Raw genomic sequence first — 20,523 nt, forward strand, 5'->3', positions numbered from 1 at the left:
AACACCCCAAGTACTTTTTCCTTCATAGCAGTTCCATAGAGAGGAGATTTATAATGCTTTACAGGAGTTGTTCTTCCTGTGGATCTAAAAGAAGGATTTGCTTTAGTTCTTTACTGAAAAGACTATAGTTTTCCTATATACAGCGTTAGCCAGTGGGTTCAGTGAAGCTGGTTTGTGGCTTGTCGCCTGGCTCTCCTCTGAGAGACATGAATTAAACTGCTATACCTCGTCATTACCTGTTAAAGATAAGAATGCAGCTGGATTTAAACCCTTAAAGTTACAGACTCAGGTCTGATTAAATGGTCTAGCCCGGGTGCTACTAAATCAGTAATTTTCTTTATTTTTTTTTTAAAGATTTTTATTTTATTTTTTGACAGAGATCACAAGGAGGCAGAGAGGCAGGCAAAGAGAGAGGGGGAAAAGGCTCCCCGCTGAGCACAGAGCCTGATGCTGGCCTCCGTTTCAGGACCCTGAGATTATGACCTGAGCCGAAGGCAAAGGCCCAACCCACTGAGTCACCCAGGTGCCCCTAAATCAGTAATTTTCTGAAGTTTTTGTTTTTTTTTAAGTTCTCTTTCTCAGTTTTCTTAGTATCTTAATTTATTTATCTCTAGAAAGAGACTTTTTTTTTTCTTTCTTAGTCTAATGCTGTCTACAGTTTGGCTACTGCTGATGCTTAAAATAGAAAAGAAAAATCACCAGCTTATAACTGCATTTGTTCATGGGGGAATTATTTTTTATCCTCACACAGGGATGGGATTTTGTTGAACAGCCCCTGCGAATTCACGCAGTCTAGGTTTTATGGAAATCACCTTCTTCGGGACCTGTGGGAGAGAAGAGACAAGGGCAGAGGGGTGTGTCGGGGGTGGGTGGGAAAGCCCTGTTCAGATCTGGGGCGCCGTCGTATGAAGACGGCGGGAAGGTGGAACGATTGCAGGGAAGGCACGTTTGCATGTTGTACACGTCTGCTTGCTTCGCGTCCATAGGGTAGCAGTGCTGTTTTTGCAACGTGACCACAGGGGCCAGACTTGATTTGTCTGCTTATCCTCACCATCTCTTCCTCGCAGAGGCCTTGCCTCATCTCCGGCTCCACCGACCGGAACACTTCTCACACCGTGCAGACACTGCTGGCTTAATTTTGCTCCGTCCCCACCAGCAGGTGAGCCCATGGAGAACCTGCACCGGGTCACCAGCACCGTCCTCCCCACTGCGGGCACGGGGCCTGCCATACGCCGGATGCCTCATGATGGGCACCAACCAGAGTAACTCAGTTCCTGTGCATTCATCTAGAATAAATCTGCCGGGAGTGTACTACAGACAATCTGTTTCTTTCTTGGTCTGTCTCATGTTGGTTCGACATAACCACCCAACATCTGATCTTGTATTTTGCTGTTTGTTGTTTTTTTTTTTAAATATGTCCATTGTCTCTTCTCATGGAGAAACTGAGCAGAAAGAAAACAGTGTCTGTTTTCAGATCTGGCACTGGCAGTGACACTGATGCCCGTCCCTGCCCATGGGTGGAGCAGTGGGGTGACTCTGCTCCCAGCTGCTCATTGGCCCATCCTCCACCCTCTCTCCTCCTGGGAAGTCAAGTATGAATTTTGTCTGCTAGTTACCTTTAGCCCAGTGGGCAGCAGCACGCGAGTCAGCATGTGACTGATGTCCTGAGAGACCTTGGCAGGTTGGGTAAGCGGCAGCTGAGCTCCTCCAGCCCCCTCCTGCCCCCAGCCCTCGCCACCTCTTCTGCTCTGTGGTGGCTTGTCACCTAGCAGTCAGGCCCGGGTGGCACAGATGGTGAGTGGTTTTGTAAGTCTGAGAGCTCTCTTTCTCCACGATGGTGACCTAAAGAGATCTTGCTTATCTGTTCCTTCTCAATTGTTATGTAAAACCTGGAAATTTCCTCTGTGTGTTTGTGTGTGTGTGTGTGTGTGTGTGTGTGTACACCTACACAGAGCTGTTGTAGCACATGTCTGCCCAAACTGACCAGATATACTACAGGACTGGTGGCCGGTAAAAACAGTGGGTCCTCTGCCACTCCATTAAAAAAAAAAAAAAAGAATTACAGTAGCATAGATTGGAAACGTAAACATGTCTGTATTTGAAAAAAGAAAATTATCTTCAGCTTTGTGACCTAGCTCTTTAAAAGAACACACTGGAAGTGGCTCACAGATACCTCCTGAATGATAGCTAAAATGTTCGTACTCTGAATCGGCAGGCAGTATTCGAGAAAAGCCGTCAGCATTTACCACGATGTTCTCCCCTTTACTGCCACACGTGCTGTAGAGTACTTCCTCATCAATAGTTTTCTCCTTAGAGTTACTCTTACTTATTATCTGTACTGTACACTTTTTATACTGATATATGTATGAGTTGTCTGTAACATCCAGTGTGAGGCTTTTTGTCTAGTTTTCTTCTGTACATTTTTGGCCTCTTAATTTTGTTGGTGAACTCTTTGTGGTCTAGCCTTGTTTTTAATTAACTCTGTCCCTTCCTGTTCTACACACAGGACCAATCACAGAGTCTTGGTAGGTGAAATAATGATAGTGCCTGGAACGTATTGAGTCATTTCTGGTGCCCCGTGCATTTAGTCCTTATAAAAACCCCACAAGATCACTACTGTTTTCAGCCTCCATTTATTCTTAGGGCTACGAGACTCAGAGAGGTGAAGTAATATGTCCTCAGTCCTCTAGCTAATAAGCTGGGAAGAGAGGATTTGGCTCTTGAATCTGGGATCTTAAATACCCTTCTTTACTTCTTCTCAGCTACTATGCTGCAGTCTCTCTCTAGATGTTTGGTGGTTGGTTTGAACTTCATGTGCACCCTTTTAGCATTATACTATAATGTAATATTATATTATATATAGAAGAAATTATATATATATATATATAATATATATAAAAGAAATTATTCGATCCAAATAGTGAACTCTGGTTCCCTGGCATTTGTGTTGCTGCTTTTGTGGTACAGAGTATGGGGAAGGCAAGAGGCATGTTGAAATTTAGGTTGGCGTGCTGTATCCATTGGGAGCTCGTTCTGAGATGCGTGGGCAGAAGCGGGAGCGGATGGCCGTTAGGTGGTGTGGGCTTATTTGTGCCTCTTCCCCATTCTTCTCATTAGCCGTGATAATGAGAGCTGAGTATATCTGATCAGGTGGAAGGGAACAGAGACGGTATCAGGGAAGGAGGTGGTGACTTACGCCACAGAAGCATGTTGTGGCAAGAATTCTTCCTGAACGAAACCTTTTAACATGGGGAATGGAAGCTTGACACAAACTGATACACATATAATGAACTTCTTCTTCTTTTTTTTTTTTTTTAAAGATTTTTGATTTATTTATTTGACAAACAGAGACCACAAGTAGGCAGGGAGGCAGGCAGGAGGAAGCAGGCTCGCCGCTAAGCAGAGAGCCTGACACAGGGCTCGATCCCAGGACCCTGAGACCATGACCCGAGCCAAAGGCAGAGGCTTTAACCCACTGAGCCACCCAGGCACCCCTACACGTACAAACGAACAATGAATTTCTAAAGGGTTTTTAGAGACGTGAAACTTGACAGCCAAGGAAAGAGCTGGACCGTTAGACTGTGGTTTCAGGAATCAAGTTGGATGGTTGGCCTTTAGGAGTTTTAGACACAGATCTTGCCTTCCTGGAAGGAATGTGACATTCTTGTCTTTTGACAGAATTCAGCTTAGGGAGCGACCATCACGGGACGATGCAAGCCCACGAGTTGTTCCGGTATTTTCGAATGCCAGAGCTGGCTGACTTCCGACAGTACGTTCGCACGCTGCCGACCAACACACTCATGGGCTTCGGAGCTTTTGCTGCCCTCACCACCTTCTGGTACGCCACGAGGCCCAAAGCCCTGAAGCCACCATGCGACCTCTCCATGCAGTCTGTGGAAGTGCCGGTAAGTGGAGGGGCTGGCCTGCCTGCTGTGTGCATTTTCTCTGTATTTCTCCAGGTTCCCTGTCGAGTGCTATGTTGGTCAACATCAGTCACTGGCCGATATTTGCTGGCAAGGGCACTTTGTAAGCCAAAATGTGCTCAACACACAAAGTTGGCCGGTGGGGTCACAGATGGGGGTAAGGGCCAAAATACAGGGCAGAGGGACAAAGTGGGTGGTGTTGGCGGGGTGTCTCCCTCTAGTCACCCAGAGGCTCACTGCAAGAGTCCTACTCAGTTTTGACCCGATGCTAGGCCCTACAGTCAGCCCAGAGGATTCTGTGAGCAGGAAAGGAGAGGCATAGAATCCCTGCTCCCAAGGGGCTTATGTGCCAGCAGAGAAGAGAGTTGTCAAACAAACATTCCAGAAAGAAGGATTTCCTCTGTGGTATACCTGATACTTAGAACACCTCCCTAGCTTTTGAAAGAGACTCTGAGATTTCACCTAGGAAAAGGCAATGCTAGGAACTTGCCAGAATAACACGGCCACAGAGTTTTGGGTAGGCCAAGAACAAGCCAAGAGCATTCAGGTGGTATCAGAGGTTGAGTCCCACAGTTGTGTAGAACTTGGGCACACCATCAGTCATGTTCTTGTCGTCATGAAAGTGAAACGCAATATATTTCCCTCATTAGGGCTGAATGGTTGCAATGGCATGGGGAAAGTTAAGGACCTTTTTAGAAAGATTCTTTCTTAGTGCTTTGGCTCTGCCCTCCTTCCCTTCTGAATCTCTTTAGTATAAAACGTGAGGGGTTGAAAAGATGAAGCAGCCGGGGTCTCTCTGGTGCTGGGACTCGTGGCCTACTCTCTGCGTTGTCGTCTCTCGCTTTCCCCACCCAGGGCAGAATCCGTTTTCAGTATTTCTAACTTTTAGCACATATAAAGAATATTTCTTTTTCTCCATCCTGCCCTGCTCCCCAGGCTGATGGCCGTGAGCAGGAGAGATGCCCTTTCAAATGAACCTTGGCCTGATGAGTACCTTTTTGTTATTTATAGTTTTAGTTCTTTGCTTTCCTTTAGACAATTCTTGGATTCATTAATTTGAAGCTTTTTAAATATATAGTAGATATGTCAGTCTAATACATGCCAAAATGCAAAAATAGAATGACTGAATTATTGCCAAGAAAAGTTGGTTTTATGCCTTATTTAGAAGGTAAACATGGCTTAATATTTTACCTCAGCTAATCACAAACCGTGAAGGAGAAGAATTCAGTTTTTCTAATAGATGTGTGTGAGGTTTTTGAGATTCCTTTTCTTCTGGAGGAGGACCTGGTGTCTCACAGTAGCATTGCCATTGCTGTGAGAAGAATATTTGGCAAGCGCAGGTTTACGATATTTATAATTTAGCAGTAACTGTAAATGCCTAATTCGTATTATATGAGAAATTGTGGAAGCACTTACAATATGCTCTTTAAGCTCCAGCTTCGCATACAGTCATTCTGAGACTTGGGAAAATAAGGATGCTTGTCCTCTGTGGAATAGTTTAAAAATTACTGAGAAGCGGAAAGAAAATTAAAATCTGTAATTCCACTCCCTGGTAGAGAGGCTTCTTGATTTTTCTCTTGGCCTATAGAAATGGACTTAGTTCTGGTTTTCAGAACTTGTAGGTCCTTTTGCTTTGCATTTCTAAAAAAAGACCTTAAAATATCGAATTCAAGAGAGCTTGGTAGTTATAGATGCGTTTATATAGCTAGCATGGCCGTATGGAGTGCTTATGGCAGGAAGAAGCCCCTAATTCATTTCATTACATATTCATGAAAAGCCTGCTTATCTGGCACGGTCAGAGGAACTGATTGCCGGAATAAAATATTGTTGTTTGGTTCCTACTTTGAAAACAAGCAAGCGCCATTTGCCAGTCCACATCCTGATCCCCCCCACCCCTGCCTCCATCTCACATCCAGATTTTTACCCTCTCCCGCTTCCCATAAACCTTCCTGGATATTAAAATGAGAGGAATCTGCACTTTTTGGTTTTGCTGCATCTCATGACCGCCCCACACCACGTGATTCCAAGCTACACCTTTTTTTTTTTTTTTAAAGATTTTATTTATTTATTTGACAGAGACACAGCGAGAGAGGGAACACAAGCAGGGGGCGTGGGAGGAGAAGCAGGGTTCCCGCAGAGCAGGGAGCCTGATGTGGGACTTGATCCCAAGACCCTGGGATCATGACCTGAGCTGAAGGCAGACTCTTAATGACTGAGCCACCCAGGAGCCCCTCCAAGCTACACCTTCTTAAAGCAGCGGCACAGAGGTTCTTGATAAGTTACCGCTTTTGACATTTCCTTTTAAAATTCAGGGTGGAAGGGCATCTGGGTGGCTCAGTTGGTTAAGAGTCTGCCTTTGGCTCAGATCATGATCCCAGGGTCCTGGCATTGAGTCCTACATCAGGCTTCCTGCTTAATGGGGAGCCTGCTTCTCCCTCTCCCTCTGCCCGCCTCCTACTTTTGCTCTCTCTCTCTCTCTCCTCCTCTCTCTCACTTTCTCAAGTGAATAAAAACAATTTTTAAAAAGTCACGGTGATAAAGGTGATGTTAGCCTTGAGCCCTAGCCCCATGTATGAAAGGCAGTGAGGACATGGGCTGCGGAATGGGACAGAGAAGTTGGAGTTTGGAACAGAATCCAGCAAGCCTTTTTTAACTTTCAAGCATGGTTTGATCTGGGCTGTGTTTAGAGGGCTGTGCCCCGGCATCCGTGGTGGCAGCTGACCCGGCCTGCAGCAGCGGGACCCCAAGGACTGCCTCTTCCTGCATGTTGGGGAGGACCTTCCGTCTGCCACAGAATTTTTCTGCTGCTGCTCCATGATTCTGAGCTGTGGAGGGAAGCGAGGTTTTCTGTGTCTGTGCGGCCTTTAATCACGTTCACAGGTGACGTGCACATTTCCAGGTTTCAGCTTGCCTCTGCCTGTCGGCTGAGATTCCCCACGTCCCCTGGTGACGATGACCTTCACCACAGAGACTAGGGACCCCTTGGGACCTAGGCCCAGGCCTTAGTGGGACAGAGGAGCATGATGGTGCTGGAAAGGACCAGGGAGGCTGCGGATGTGGCAGAGGCTGGGCCTGGCTCCTTGGCTTAGACCGGGCAGCTTTGGGCAAGTTCCCCTGACTTTCCCGACCTTCAGCCTTCTAGAAAACAGGAGTGACAGTATCTGCCCTCCCTGGTGGGCGTTAAGAGCGCTGCTTAGATTATTTGCAGAGTGTCCGCTTGTCCATGCTAAGTGTTCGGTCAGTGTTAGTTTTCTTCTTCTGTAAAGGCCTCTTCGTAACCATCATGTTTTATATATAAGAAAACAGCTGAATCCAAAGAGGCAAAATTGCACCTACCGTTAGTGGGCTATCAAGAGCTCTGCTATGTGCTTTCATTACAGTTTATTACAGTACTTGAAAGTTATGGATTATAGCTAGGGTTTTTCAGGGGCGGGGGAGGAGGAAAATAAGGATAATAAGGCAAGTTGGGGTCTGTCTAGAGTAATTTTTTAAAGATTTTGTTTATTTATTTGACAGAGGGAAAGAGAGCGTAGGCCGGGGGAGTGGTAGGCAGAGGGAGAGAGAGAAGCAGAAGCAGGCTCCCCACAGAGCAGGGAGCCTGATTTGGGGTTCGATCCCAGTACCCCCAGGATCATGACCTGAGCCAAAGGCAGATGCTTTACTGATTGAGCCACCCAGGTATCCCTGTCTAGATTAATTTGAAGAGCCAGGGGCTAGACCTTTGGACCCAGGAGCAGCCTCTTCTGACAACGGGTATTGCAGGCGGAGGGGGGAAGCCTGGGGCTGAGAGCATGGAGCTGTCAGAGCCTGGGCCAGCAGCAAAAGTGGATTCCTGGTGAGCTTCTGCCTTCCCTCCTCCTCTTCCCCTGCACCAGGTTGGACATAGATGGGGTCAGAGCAAAACTTGGTGCTGATTGGGTCGTAAGCCCACCTTCCAGAGTTTAAGGGATCAAGGCAACAAACCATCCCAAAGCATAAAAGGGAATCATTGTAATTGCTGAAGGAGGTAGAAGAAAGAAGATGAGAGATGTCCTGTAGGCCTTGAGATAGCTTACTTGTCAAATTCACATGGGAAGATTTTGAGTGACTACTGCTAGATTAGGGTGTACTTAAATGAAAACTCACACTTGAGTTTTGTTTTTAAACACGCTTTGTTTTTAAATATTAAAGAAGGCAGTAAATTGTAGGATGCAAAAAACTTTTTTCTTTTTTTTTTTTTTTTTTTAAAGATTTTATTTATTTATGCGAGGGAGTGCACAGCAGGGGAAGGGCGGGGGGGGGTGGCGGGAGGGAGAAGCAGACTGTCTGCTGAGCAAGGAGCTGATGCTGGTCTGGATCCCAGGACCCGGAGATCATGACCTGAGCTGAAGGCAGACGCTTAACCAACTGAGCCACCCCAGACAGCCCCCCAAAACTTTTTTATACCAGCAGGTCCAGGCTTTTTGAGACTTCATTTTAAAAATATCAGGACTTTGTTTCAGCTTTATCTCTGGCAACTAAACCAATTAATCTGTAACAGATTCACTGTTTCAACTTGTTAGCCGTGGCCCCTTGGTTCCAGGGTGGCTCCGTATCTTTCACAATACAGAACCGGTTCTTTGGGTGTCGGGCTTCTTGTCTGAGTTGGATGACTTTCCCACCAGATGATCTCCTGACATTTGGGCGCATGCTGGAAGGCTCTCCGTTTTGGCAGGAAAGCTTGAGATCGGCCCGTGCACATGGTGGGCTATATACGGTGAGCAGCTTGCCATAGCGTGTTAGTCCTGTGCTCTAGAAGGTCTCCCACGGAGGAGGGGACACTCTGGATTTAGTCTGCCGTGAGTCACAGAGACATTATCTGACGGGCATCCATTCAGAAGCACTTGAACATCGGCCGAGCAATGTGCGCACCGTCCCTGGGAAGAAGAGGTTGTTGGCTTCGCATAGCTTCCAGGGTGGAGGGCAGAACAGCCAAGGACCTCTTCTCTCCCTGGCAGAGGGCAAGGAGCGTCCTTAAGCCAAGAGTCATATGAGCAGCTGGTTCTCGTGCCCTCAAGCTAGAGCTCCGGTTCATCAGAACTCTGGAAGGAGCGGACCGAAGGGAACACACCTGGCCTGGAGGCCGCGCTCAGCAGATAGCGTGGGTTTAAGTTTTGATGAAAACTCAACATGGGACCTGCACAGACACACTGCCTGTCTCTGAGGTAATGACTTTGGCAATCCAGAGAGTGAAAATGACCCAAAGAAGTTGACTCAGAGAAGCCGTGGGAGTATAGGGAGAAAAGGGCCCAGACTTCCAGCTGCCGATGAGCGAGGTCTGAGGCGCTCGCCTGGAACATGGCGACGTGGCCGAGAACACCGCCCCGGACGACTGAGAGTCGCTGAGAGAGAAGGACTCCAGTGTCTTCACCAAAAAAGAAACCAAAATGCACGTCTGTGAGGTGACGAGATGTTAATGACTCCATTGCGAGAGTCTTCCCAGTGCAGGCCTCTCTCTCTCGGTACACTCTAGGGGCCTCATCACGGGTTGATCGGGGACACCTCAGTAAAGCTGGAAAAAACAAAGGGCAAAGAATGGCAACGCGCGGGACGTGAATGGCTGGGGCTGGTTCCGAGTGGGGCGCTCTTGTCCGGTGGGGCAGGGGGCAAACACAGCCGTGAGGCAGAGCTGCAGGAAGGGTCCGCGGGGTCGCTGCCGGGCCAGAGCAGGAAGAGCCGTGGGAAGGGCGGGTGCGTTCACACGGTGCACCCATGGCCGCCCCCCTGGTGGCCTTGGCCGAGCGCCCGCAACAGGGGGTGTCAGACTCACGAATTCAAACCCGGTGGCAGGTGGCAGGGGAGCATGAAGAGGAAGGGAGAAATATGAGCAACAGTCTAGCTGTTTCTGCAGTCACTTGTAGCTAGAAACCTCAATAAAAACAGAATTCTCATCCCGGAGGAGACTTGGAATGGTCGACCAGAAGTCCGGGGGGGCCTCCCAGAGGATCTCCTGGTTTGATGCGCTGGCGTTATACCGGTCCGTAGTACTTGTGGGAATTCCCGTTTGGGGGTGCCAACCTTCATTTTCACTTGCTGTTTGTAACTGCAGGTGTCCGGTCAGCATTCCCCCACTGCCTGTGCTGCCCTGGTCCGACTGCAAAATCGTTGTGTGTGTGGTTAAAGACGTATGCAAAGATTTGCTTCTCTTTTTTTAAAGATTTTGCTTTTTAATCTTATCCCTAGCAACTTGGCTGCTCTGGTGCTCAGAGAGTTTTCAAACACGTTTTTCTAAAGCGTTACGGCATCGGAGGGCATTTTTAGCAAGCGGTCCTAGCAGTTGGGGCAGTGGGAGTGGATGGAAGGGATGTGTTTGCTTAGACCTAGCATCCTGGGGGTATGCAAACATCAGCATTTTCATACCTTGCCGTAACTTTAGCACGTCTTCTAAGACTCCGCACCTTCTTAATAAAAAAGTATGAAAAACCTTGCTAGTTACTTTTTTCTTGGCTACACTCACATCATAGGACATTTCACCGGGCTTCTCTAGGTTTTTGGGCTCATCCGCTAATTGAAGGTGACCGGTCATTTGAATGAGGAGGTGCTGGTCATGGGGCCGCGGTGGGCGGGAGAGTGGGCTGCGGACAAGGGCAGGCATGACAGAGAACTGAAGGCAGAGTTTCTGACTCCATGCCAAGACCAGGCCCCAGAGGTTATTAAGTAGCTGCCTTTAGGAATGCAAAGATAGAAAGATGATTGTTTTAGAAAAATTTATTTCTCGGTTCCATTTAGCCAGGCAGTAAACGCTTACGACTGTTCACTAAATAGGAGTATGGTCAAACAGGTGTGACAATGAGCTTGGATTTTGTGCAAAGGATGCCGCCTCTCACAGGCTTCCTTGAGCAGGGAACGTGTGTATTCATAAATGACAGAAGTGTGTGCTGGAATATTTATTTGAGTTTAAAAATAGCCGGGGCAACTCGTGTCAAATGAAAAATGACAACTGAAAACTTTCCGAGCCCCTCGACAAAACTCCCTCCTTCTCACACTTCATGTCTAGAAGGCCGGCCATGGATGAGAAGTAGACGCTGGTTCCCTGTCGACTCGCCCACAGCCGAGCGGAATGGGTGGCATGTCTAAAGGCGGGCACACAGAGATGCTACAGGCAGTTTTGTCCTGCTGGAACAATGTGTGTTTGTGGGTTTGGGGTTTGGTGGCTCCAGACTTTCGTCCCTCTCCCGGAGGTGGGAGGGTGCTATTTTCCCTTCTGTGGTTGGCTGATGTCCCCTCGTGTGACATTGAAATGTGCCTTGGGGCACAGAACTATCATTTCCAAGTGCTGTGCCAGATCCCCCCCCTGTCCCCGGAAGCACATCCCTCGCTTGGGAAAGTGGGGGCTCAGGAAGTAGGAAACTGGGTGGGGGTTGTGAAATGGAAGCCCTTCTGGGATGAGGGGAAAGTGTTGAAGATCCAAAAAACTGAGTCAGCCACCGGTGATCTGGGCCTGGCTCCTTGAAGATGGGAGATGAGTGGTGTGGGGTGAGTTTGAACCTGCTCGGGACCCACAGAATCTTCTTACCATGCCAGATGTCCACAGAGCTGCGTCCAGGACATTTCCTGCCAAAGCCTTGCCCTGGGGCTGCTTTTTCACCTGCAGAGCGGCTGGCATGTAGCGGGTGCTCAGGAAATAGTCACTTAGCTTCCATTGTTCCTGCACTCAGATGACAGAACCCAGCACTGATGGTGACGTCATGGTTCTGTCCTTTCTTTCCTCCCTGGGCGTAAAGGATCTGGGGAAATCAGTTTGTTCAATGGTGAGCGTGAACAGTGAGCCTGAAGGTTCCCCGCTATGCTGGGATGTAGACAGCTCAGCATATCACGGGGGGTTTAGGTGTGTTTTACGTGTCCTGTCTGTTAGCGTTCAGGAATTGAGGTGGGAAGGTCACAGACCAGCTGGCCTTTAAAGGCCCTGTTTCATACAGCAAAGATCTAGTGCTGGTGGGATTGAGAATTGATGGCCAGGGAGTCTCTAAGAGGTCACTGCTTGTAAGAGTGGTTTTTGTGCCTGTGGAGCAAGACAGTGATGCTCTGGGCAGGTAAGAGGCATGTAAAAATGTAAGTGCTGGGAAGAAAGTTTCACATGGAGGATATTGGCAATAGAAAATAATAAATAAATGAATAAACAAAAATCCAACAACCCATAAAACCCCCATGCCCCTAGGGCTGTGATTCTGCTGTTTTTCCCCTGGAGATGGATTTAACATTAAAATTCAGCCACGTCTTCCACAGTTTCCTTACAAGTTACGTAGTTCTTCCTTCCCTCCCTTGTCTCCCTTCCTCTTTCTGTATCCCCCCCCCCAGTAGTAACACAGAGGGAACTTGACTGTCATGGCCTGCAGATACCCATTTTCTAGACAGAGATGAACGAGACCAGTTTACAAAGTCTGGATCTTTCTATCCCCCAGAAATCCACAAGAATGTAATTCCATTTTTTAAAAAAAGATTTTATTTATTTATTTGACAGATAGAGATATCTACAAGTAGGCAGAGAGGCAGGCAGAGAGAGAGGGGGAAGCAGGCTCCCTGCTGAGCAGAGAGCCCGGTGTGGGGCTCGATCCCAGGACCCTGAGATCATGACCTGAGCCAAAGGCAGAGGCTTTAACCCACTGAGCCACCCAGGTGCCCCTGTAATTCCATTTTTGCATTTAAATATGAGGCGTGCACAAAATGACTCTCACCATCTTGAGTCCTTTTCATCAAATACAGGTTTCCCCTGGTATCCAAAACTAGAGCGCTCCTCTGAAAGCGTTTGTAAGCCTAAAGGGCATAAAGCAAGAGTGTCCCCCACTTTCCAGAAGTTCCAGTTATGCCACTTCCCTTTTACAAGAAGATCTATGTAAACACAAAACTCCTTTTTGCATAAACGTGAAACTCCTCTTCAGATTTTGTCCTGTTGGTGAAACAGGTAGTACTCATGCGGGTCTTTCATAAAAGTCAAGTTTCATAAAGTGAACTTTCAGAAAGTAGGAGCAAGGGCCCGTATAGGCAAAGGTTCCGGTCTTGGGAACCATGGATATGCAGACATCCACTGTGGTCCTGCCCTTACTGGCCCCAAGTGGAACTTGAACTTTCATTTCCTAATTCAGCCCACATGGGGAGACTGACCTCAAGAGGAACCTTAGCTTATAGAGATGTTGCCGAATGGACTCAGGACCACTGATGTGACCGTAGTGTATTTGACTCATGACCTTCTCTATATTTTTTTAAATTAGAAGACTCTAAAACCACGTTAAAGAAGTGTATAGCATAATTCTCCTTGATACTCAATCTTACTGACTGATTTCCTGTATGTTTAGTTGGGGTTGTCTGCTTATCTCTCCCTGTTCCTTCCTTCCTTCTTTTCATTTATTTATTAATTATTTATTTATTCGAGAGAGAAAGAGAACACAAGCTGGGGAGAGGGAGAGGGGGAAGCAGGCCCCCATTGAGCAGGGAGCCCGACACAGGGCTCAATCCCAGTGGGGTCACTTCTGAGCCCCAGGCATATGCCCAACCAACCGAGCCACCTGGAACGCCTGCTCTCCCTGTTTCTTGGAAATAATTGAAACCCCAGCCTCTACCCTCCATCTGTAGGTTATATCAGAAGTCCAGAAGTATTTTTGTTTCATTTAAGTAAATGTTCCTAGAAATAGCGGCATGTCCTTGCATGACCCAGTAATGGAATGCCCTCCTTTTGAAATGGCTTGAGTTTGTAGCACATATAGACTTTTGAGCTCAGTTTCAGCCCTGATTCCCAACACCCCGAGTGCAATCCTTTCCCCTTTGTAGGTATAATTAAGGTTGCCAACAGCCAGTGTTTATAAATAGCATTTTTGTTTTAAAACGGTGATTCCTCAGGGGAATGTGTGATCATTTCATAGAGCAACACATTGCAAAGCACAGATCTTGCTTAGTGCCCCCCTCCCCTTTCATTCAGAAATTTTGGAATTACAGAGTATATTACGAGTAAGTGGCAGTGTGACTTTTTACCTAGTTTCACCTATGCCTTAAATGGTGTGCCTTTGGGGCCTAGAGCTCACTTATTGCTTCGTCTTCAAACCTTTGCTAAGTATTCTGATTGCTAATTAGAAGAAGAATAATAAACATCTTGTCTTCAATTAACTTCTTTAACTTGGATTTGGCTCTGTTCCTTCCATGTTTCTCAAAGTTTTGAGGATTATGTACCACCAAAAAATTAACCAAAGAAGTATTTAACCAAAAGTTTGTCACCAAATTATCCTCCAGACCAGTGATTCTCAGAATAGGGATTGGGAGGTTGACCTACTATCTTGAAAGGGATGTGGTCTCCCTATATCCAAAGCTAAACGGACTCTCTTCTCAAACCTGGCCCCCATGCCCAGTCTTCTATTTTTGATTAAATGGAACTGCTATTTTTAGACCTCCTCCTTTAAACCCGGTGACTGGGCAGATCCCGTTCGTTAACCCTTCCCACTTCTGGTGTCACCCTTCCCTCACCCAGGCCCGCAGGAGTGCATTTTTCTCTGGTCCCTTGCCCTCCATCCCATTCTTCGTGCTGCTGCCTCACTTCTTGTAGCTTTCTTTCTGACGCAGCGTTCTGATTTTCTCTACTCCCCTGCGTACCTTAATGTGTCCAGTGAGTGGTTCTCACCAGCGCGCACCAGAATCCCCCGGAGGGCTTCCTACAGCTGCTGGATCACACTCTGCTGGATCAGAGTTTCTGATTCAGTAGACCTAGGGAAGGGTGAGCTAACTTGCTTTCCTTAGAAGGGCCTGGTAAGGATAAGACGCGGGGGTCCTCCGGAGAAAGCTGTTATTCCCCTGATGCCCCTCTGCCCCACTGATAGCTGTGAGAGTTTTCAGTGAAATGCTGGGGGAGGGCAGGATTGCTTTTGCAGAGAGACCCCCGAGTGATACCATGGCAGGGTGGGAGGCGCAGGAGGCCCTGTCCTAAGCTGAGGTCATGAGGACCTGGGCCACCAAGCTGCCTGTGCCTCCTGGCCATGCCTGATAGGCATAGTGGGCCAGGCCGGGCCAGTGGCCAGGAGGCGGTTACATGTGGCTGTTTGCTCCTCTCCACCAGGCACACCTCTGTTCTTCCTGTTTTCTGTCACTCCATCCCTTGCTCCTTTTTCTCCTACCATAGCCGTGATGCCCTGGCTCTTTTTGGTGGGTGCCTTCCCGGGTTGAAAAGGCTTCCAATGTGTACTGTAAAGCCACAAAATTACTTCTGAATTTTAATCAGAGTATTTGTTGGAGAAAAGATACAGGCTAAGCAGGACTGGCATTCGTAGTTAAGACTTGTTATAGGTCTGAATCGTACTTTACATACTCCTCTTTTATAGGACCAGTTTTGTTTAGCTGAAAGTAACCCTGGACACGGACACGTGGGATCCCCGTTTTGCAGACAAGCAAACAGACTCAGAGATTAAGTCGTCATGACGCATGATTCTATGGAGCAGAGATTTTCCTACCATAGTACAAACAGAGAATAACTTCTCTGCCTTATTAAGTAGTGTGTTATAATTAATAATCATGTTTGGAATCATGGCCACAGGTGTTAGCAGGCGTCTGCCAAGATAGAGTATGCTGATGAGTCAAATATATCATCCGGTGATATTTATCCCAGAAAACGATTTGCTGCATTAGGTCAAGTGTCAAACACATATTTAGTACCTAGTAGATAATGAAAGAGTTTATATAAACTTATGTAAAGCAAAGAAAAAAGTCTGGAAAGAACTCATCGAACTGATAATAGGGGCTAGTCATTTTTTTTCCTTAATATACTTCTGTACTGTTCTTTTTTTTTTTTTTTTGAAGTCCATATATGTTAAATTGGTTGGGGGGAGAGCTTACAGGAGATATGAAGAATCCTACCGAAATCCTAAAAAAAAAACAAAAACAAACCCAAATAAACAAACAAAAAAACAGGGGTGCCTGGGTGGCTCAGTCTGTTCAGTGTCTGCCTTCAGCTCGGGTCTTGAACCTGGGGTCCTGGGATAGAGCCCCACATGGGGCTTCTTGCTTGGTGGGAAGCCTGTTTCTCCCTGCTTGTGTTCCCTCTCTCGCTCGCTCTCTCTGTTAAATGAATAAATAAAATCTTTAAAAAAAAAATAGAAGAAGAAGAAGAAAAAGGATCCACCAAAGTCTGTCTGGCGGTCATGACCTACGAAGGCTCTCCATGTTGGTTCTTCCCCTGGATCGCTTGTGGTGTCTCCATCAGCAACTGTGCTGTCTGAGACCCAGCCCTTTGCTCCTTTCTCGTGAAGGCTTTCCTCTCTGCTTTCTTCAAACCTCACGCTAGAAACAGTCTCTCCCACTTGTAAATGGTCCTTTCCTGTAGTACCAGAAGTTCCTGTGTCGTCGTCTGATTTCCCTGGAAAATCAGAAGTTCCTCCCAGATTATGCTGCTGTGGACATGGGGATCAAACAGTGGAAATCATCTCGAAAGGAATACACAGGATGGAAGTAAAAGCAAACGGCCTGTCATTTCCATGAGAGCTGATGCAAGCTCCGTCCCCCGTGCTGTTGATAGTAGAGGCTTGTGTGGTGGTGGCGGCACATTTCTAGGCTAGACCTCTGCTCAGAGATGGGCCCCTCTGACGGCCGTTTGGTCTTAGCCTTGATTCTTTGAAGCCTGCTACACTTGACCCCAGGCAAATGAGTTCTCTTAGCAAATCCTGCACTTCCATTCGTTCCACAAATACTGAGCAGCGACCCCACAGAGGTCCTGTGGAGGGCCTGGTGGGCACGCACGCTAGGCTTTTTATTTTTAATGTTTTCCCCTAATGTGCTCCTGCGTCTGTGTCTCTTTGCACAGGGTAGCGATGGCGCTCGGAGATCCCCGCTGCTGGATAGCGATGAGCCCTTGGAGTATTTCTACGAAGATGTCAGAACTTTGTACGAAGGCTTCCAGAGAGGCATCCAGATTTCAAGTAAGCGTTTGCTGCACTTGTGTGACTAATGTCCAGTGATTTTCACTGAGAACAAGCGGTCTCTCTTGAGGACGTCGTATTTGCTCTCATCTTCTATCCCCTTCCACCTGTTCAAGTCCCCTGCCTCCTCCCATACCGTCTCGAGAGTGAACCCCAAAGCACACGAGCCCCTCTGGCTGCTGCTGGGGCAGAGAGGGTCTCATGGTCAAATAAGTTTTCAGCGTGTCCTGGGTGTTATGCAGAGTCTTACAGAGATTAGCTCATTATCGGGCACTGACATTTCCTGAGGTCAAAAGGTTTAATGGGGCCCCATCCAACATTTTCAAACTTACTTGACCACGGGACCCATATCTTGAGAAATAAACACTGACTTCCCAAGGAAGTAGTGTTCTAGGAGAGCCTTTGCAAGTGTGGCTCACGGGACACGCTCCCACACTAAACCGTGGCCGGAGAAACCCAGCCCGCACTCCACGGCTCCTGCCTGCCTTTCCGGCCTCTCTCCCTGCCCGGCTCCGGATAGGGTCTCCTCAAGTTTACGCCGAACCTCTTGCAAAACCAGCAGCCCTCTCCCCTTTCTCATAACCCCACGCCTTCGTGCGCTTGTCTCTGTGTACTGGCCCTCTACAGGGCCTGTTGCCTGTCTCCCTCTTCTGTGCCACTGCCCTAGTCTTTCCTTTTCATCTCCTGCCTCTAGGTGAGGTGTTTCCCCCCAGCATCTTGTGCCTATTTCTGTAATCGCCCCTCCAGGGAGTGGAGACACTCGCCTGCTGTTCTGTCCCACTCACCAGGGCTCCTTGAGCAGGGCAGCTGTCTCTTCTCTCGACATTGGCACACGGCCTGGCAAACAGTAGGTGCTCCATTAATGTCTCCTCAGCTGCCCGCATCCCTCTTTGTGTTTTCACCTCTTCGTTTTGGCTTGTTTCAGGTTACTCTGTAGAAATGGTCTCCGGGATTCATGGTTTGTTGTTTAAATCTTTTGATGGCTAGCTTGTATTTTTGCCACAATTCGCTAGACTGGAGTCGGCTGACAGTGAGGGACTGTGTGCTGTTGCCGACTCTGGCCCCACAATGTGTTGCAGATAATACACGCTCAGAAGTGCCCTGTTTTTTACTGGCTACTGGTAACGCTGGATGGCTCTAATGCGTTTTTGACCCAGTGTTCCTGTAGACGATTCATTAAGCCCCACTCTAAAGGGAAAGCCAACTTACTTCTATATTTTGAACTTGTTCAAATATAGTGTCAGGGTCAGGGTGGGTCATTCCATACAGCCACTTCAAAATATTTGTATATTAAATATTTGTATATGTATAGATTTGTACCTATGTATATAGAATCTTCACCACTACCACAAAGCCACGTGTAGAAATGTTTTTACGTTTTTCTCAGTGTGAGCAGAGAATGAATTCATCCTGCTAGTATGGTGACTTACATTATCCTTCTGACTCTCCTCTGACCTCAAGACAGTAACTTTTCAAGTATTTTTTGGTCACTTTCTCTACAGGGCACTTCTGAGCGTGTATTATCTGCAACACATTGTGGGGCCAGAGTCGGCAACAGCACACAGTCCCTCACTGTCAGCCGACTCCAGTCTAGCGAATTGTGGCAAAATCTTATGTGACTGTTACAGAGAAGTTGAAGAAAACAAAGTTCACTCTTCTTAATCTATACTGATTGAAGGAAGCTGCTTTGCAGGTCACTTTTGCCTTTTAACCCCCACCAGGGAAGCTTTTTTTATTCTAAGCCTTTTTTTTTAAGTATTTTTTTTATAAGATTTTATTTATTTATTTGAGGAAGGAGGAGCAGCAGGCAGAGAGAGAGGGAGAAGCAGACTCCCTGCTAAGCAGAGAGTCTGACATGGGGCTTGATCCCAGGACCCTGCCTGAGCCGAAGGCAGACGCTTAACCATCTGAGCCACCCAGGCTTCCTTATTCTAAGCTTTAATTTGCCTAGACTACCATGTGATGAAGGCTTTGTAGGAGAGCAAACACCAGCATCTAGATAAGGTACTTGGAAGTTTGTTGAATGAAAGGAGAAGCCGGAGTGGAGTTTTTAAAAGCTCGGCTTTTCAGACTGTACACAGGGAGCCGCGTGTAAGGGGAGGGCTCTGCCTGCGAACCTGTAGATTCTCATCTCTGCTGCACAGCAGTATTGCCCGGGACCCATCCCTGTCCAATTATATAAAGAATTGGGCTGGGTGATGGACACTGGGGAGGGTATGTGTTATAATGAGCACTGGGCATTATATAAGACTGATGAGGGGCGCCTGGGTGGCTCAGTGGGTTAAAGCCTCTGCCTTGGGCTCCCGTCATGATCCCAGGGTCCTGGGATCAAGCCCCGAATTGGGCTCTCTGCTCTGCAGGGAGCCTGCTTCCTCCTCTCTCTCTGCCTGCCTACTTGTGATCTCTGTCTGTCAAATAAATAAATAAAATCTTTTAAAATAAATAAATAAATAAAGTCTTAAAAAAAAAAAGACTGACAAATCACAGACCTCTACCCCTGAAACAAATCATACATTACATGTTCATTAATTGAGTTTAAGTTTTTTTTTTTAAAAAGAATTAAAATTGTTTTGTTGTTGTTAGTAGGGCCCGGGTATGGTATTTTTTTAAGTTCCAACTGTCCTGGAGCTGGGGTCTGTAAACCTTTTCTGGAAAGGGCCAGATAGTCAATACGTAGACTCTTGGGACCACATAGTCTCTATCAGGCCTGCTCGGCTGAAGGTCTTAGATAATATGTAAATGAGCGAGTGTGGCTTCACAAAAACAGGTGGCAGGCTTGATTTGGCGGCGGCTTACATGCACCGCCAATCCCTGTTCTGGGAGAATAACGTAACATTATTTCATATGGCATGTGTCTGAAAACAACTTCTGGTGGAACTTGTGATGTCCGGCCTGGCCTTTATCACAGTCCCTGTGAATGGCAGAGAGTCTGAGAAGGAGGCCCCTAGTGCTCTTTTCTGTTTGCCTCAAGGCTGCAGTAGAGACAGCCAGAAGTCAACGTGAAGCAGTGACTCGGTCCAGCCTGGGTCCTCCCTGTCCTCGGGATTGACCCGTCACCCATGCCCCTCCTTTTCTCCAGGGCGTGACTCTGCCTCAGGGGCCCTACCTCATGGACTGCCGTGGGGGCCAGGCTCAGCCTTCCTGCCATCCTCCAGGCCCCCAAACCAAATCGGGACACCTCAGCAGACACTCAAACCCAGAATGGGGCAGCTGTATACGCTGTAGTCTCAAAACAGAAATGCAGGTCCCCTGTTCCAGAGGGGAGATGACAAAAACACGCCTCGTTGCAGGAGCCATGAGGCCCAGCTTAACACAGAGCCTGTGTTTCTAGTTAGCTCTCATCATCTGAACATGGCAGCTTTTTCTCTTTCTTTTTTTTTCCTTTAGCTGCACATTGCTTTGTCTTCAACAGTTACAAACTTGAGCGTAAAGTGAGCTTAGGGTCGACCTGCAGAAGGAAACGCCCGTGATTCCAAATATAAATGATCTCAGTGGGACTTTTTTTTTTTAAAGATTTTATTTATTTATCCGGGGTGGGGGGAGAGTGAGCACAGGCAGACAGAATGGCAGGCAGAGGTAGAGGGAGAAGCAGGCTCCCCGCTGAGCAAGGAGCCCGATGTGGGACTCGATCCCAGGATGCTGGGATCATGACCTGAGCCGAAGGCAGCTGCTTAACCAACTGAGCCACCCAG

The 20,523-nt window shown here is 47.5% G+C and overlaps 1 protein-coding gene across 2 annotated transcripts in view; it reads left to right on the plus strand.

Annotated features, from left to right (window-relative positions):
* The window catches only part of ACSL1 (acyl-CoA synthetase long chain family member 1), a 64,284-nt gene that overhangs the window by 17,940 nt on the left and 25,821 nt on the right, over positions 1 to 20,523 (plus strand). For both annotated transcript variants that reach the window (XM_044225627.1, XM_044225626.1), the window contains exons 2-3: positions 3,679 to 3,905; positions 16,717 to 16,831. In XM_044225627.1, coding sequence (XP_044081562.1) covers positions 3,711 to 3,905; positions 16,717 to 16,831 — 310 coding nt within the window. In that variant the 5' untranslated portion in view covers positions 3,679 to 3,710. The remainder of the gene's footprint in view (positions 1 to 3,678; positions 3,906 to 16,716; positions 16,832 to 20,523) is intronic.

Source organism: Neovison vison, chromosome 11 (assembly GCF_020171115.1).
Source record: "Neovison vison isolate M4711 chromosome 11, ASM_NN_V1, whole genome shotgun sequence".
NCBI classification, from domain to species: domain Eukaryota; kingdom Metazoa; phylum Chordata; class Mammalia; order Carnivora; family Mustelidae; genus Neogale; species Neogale vison.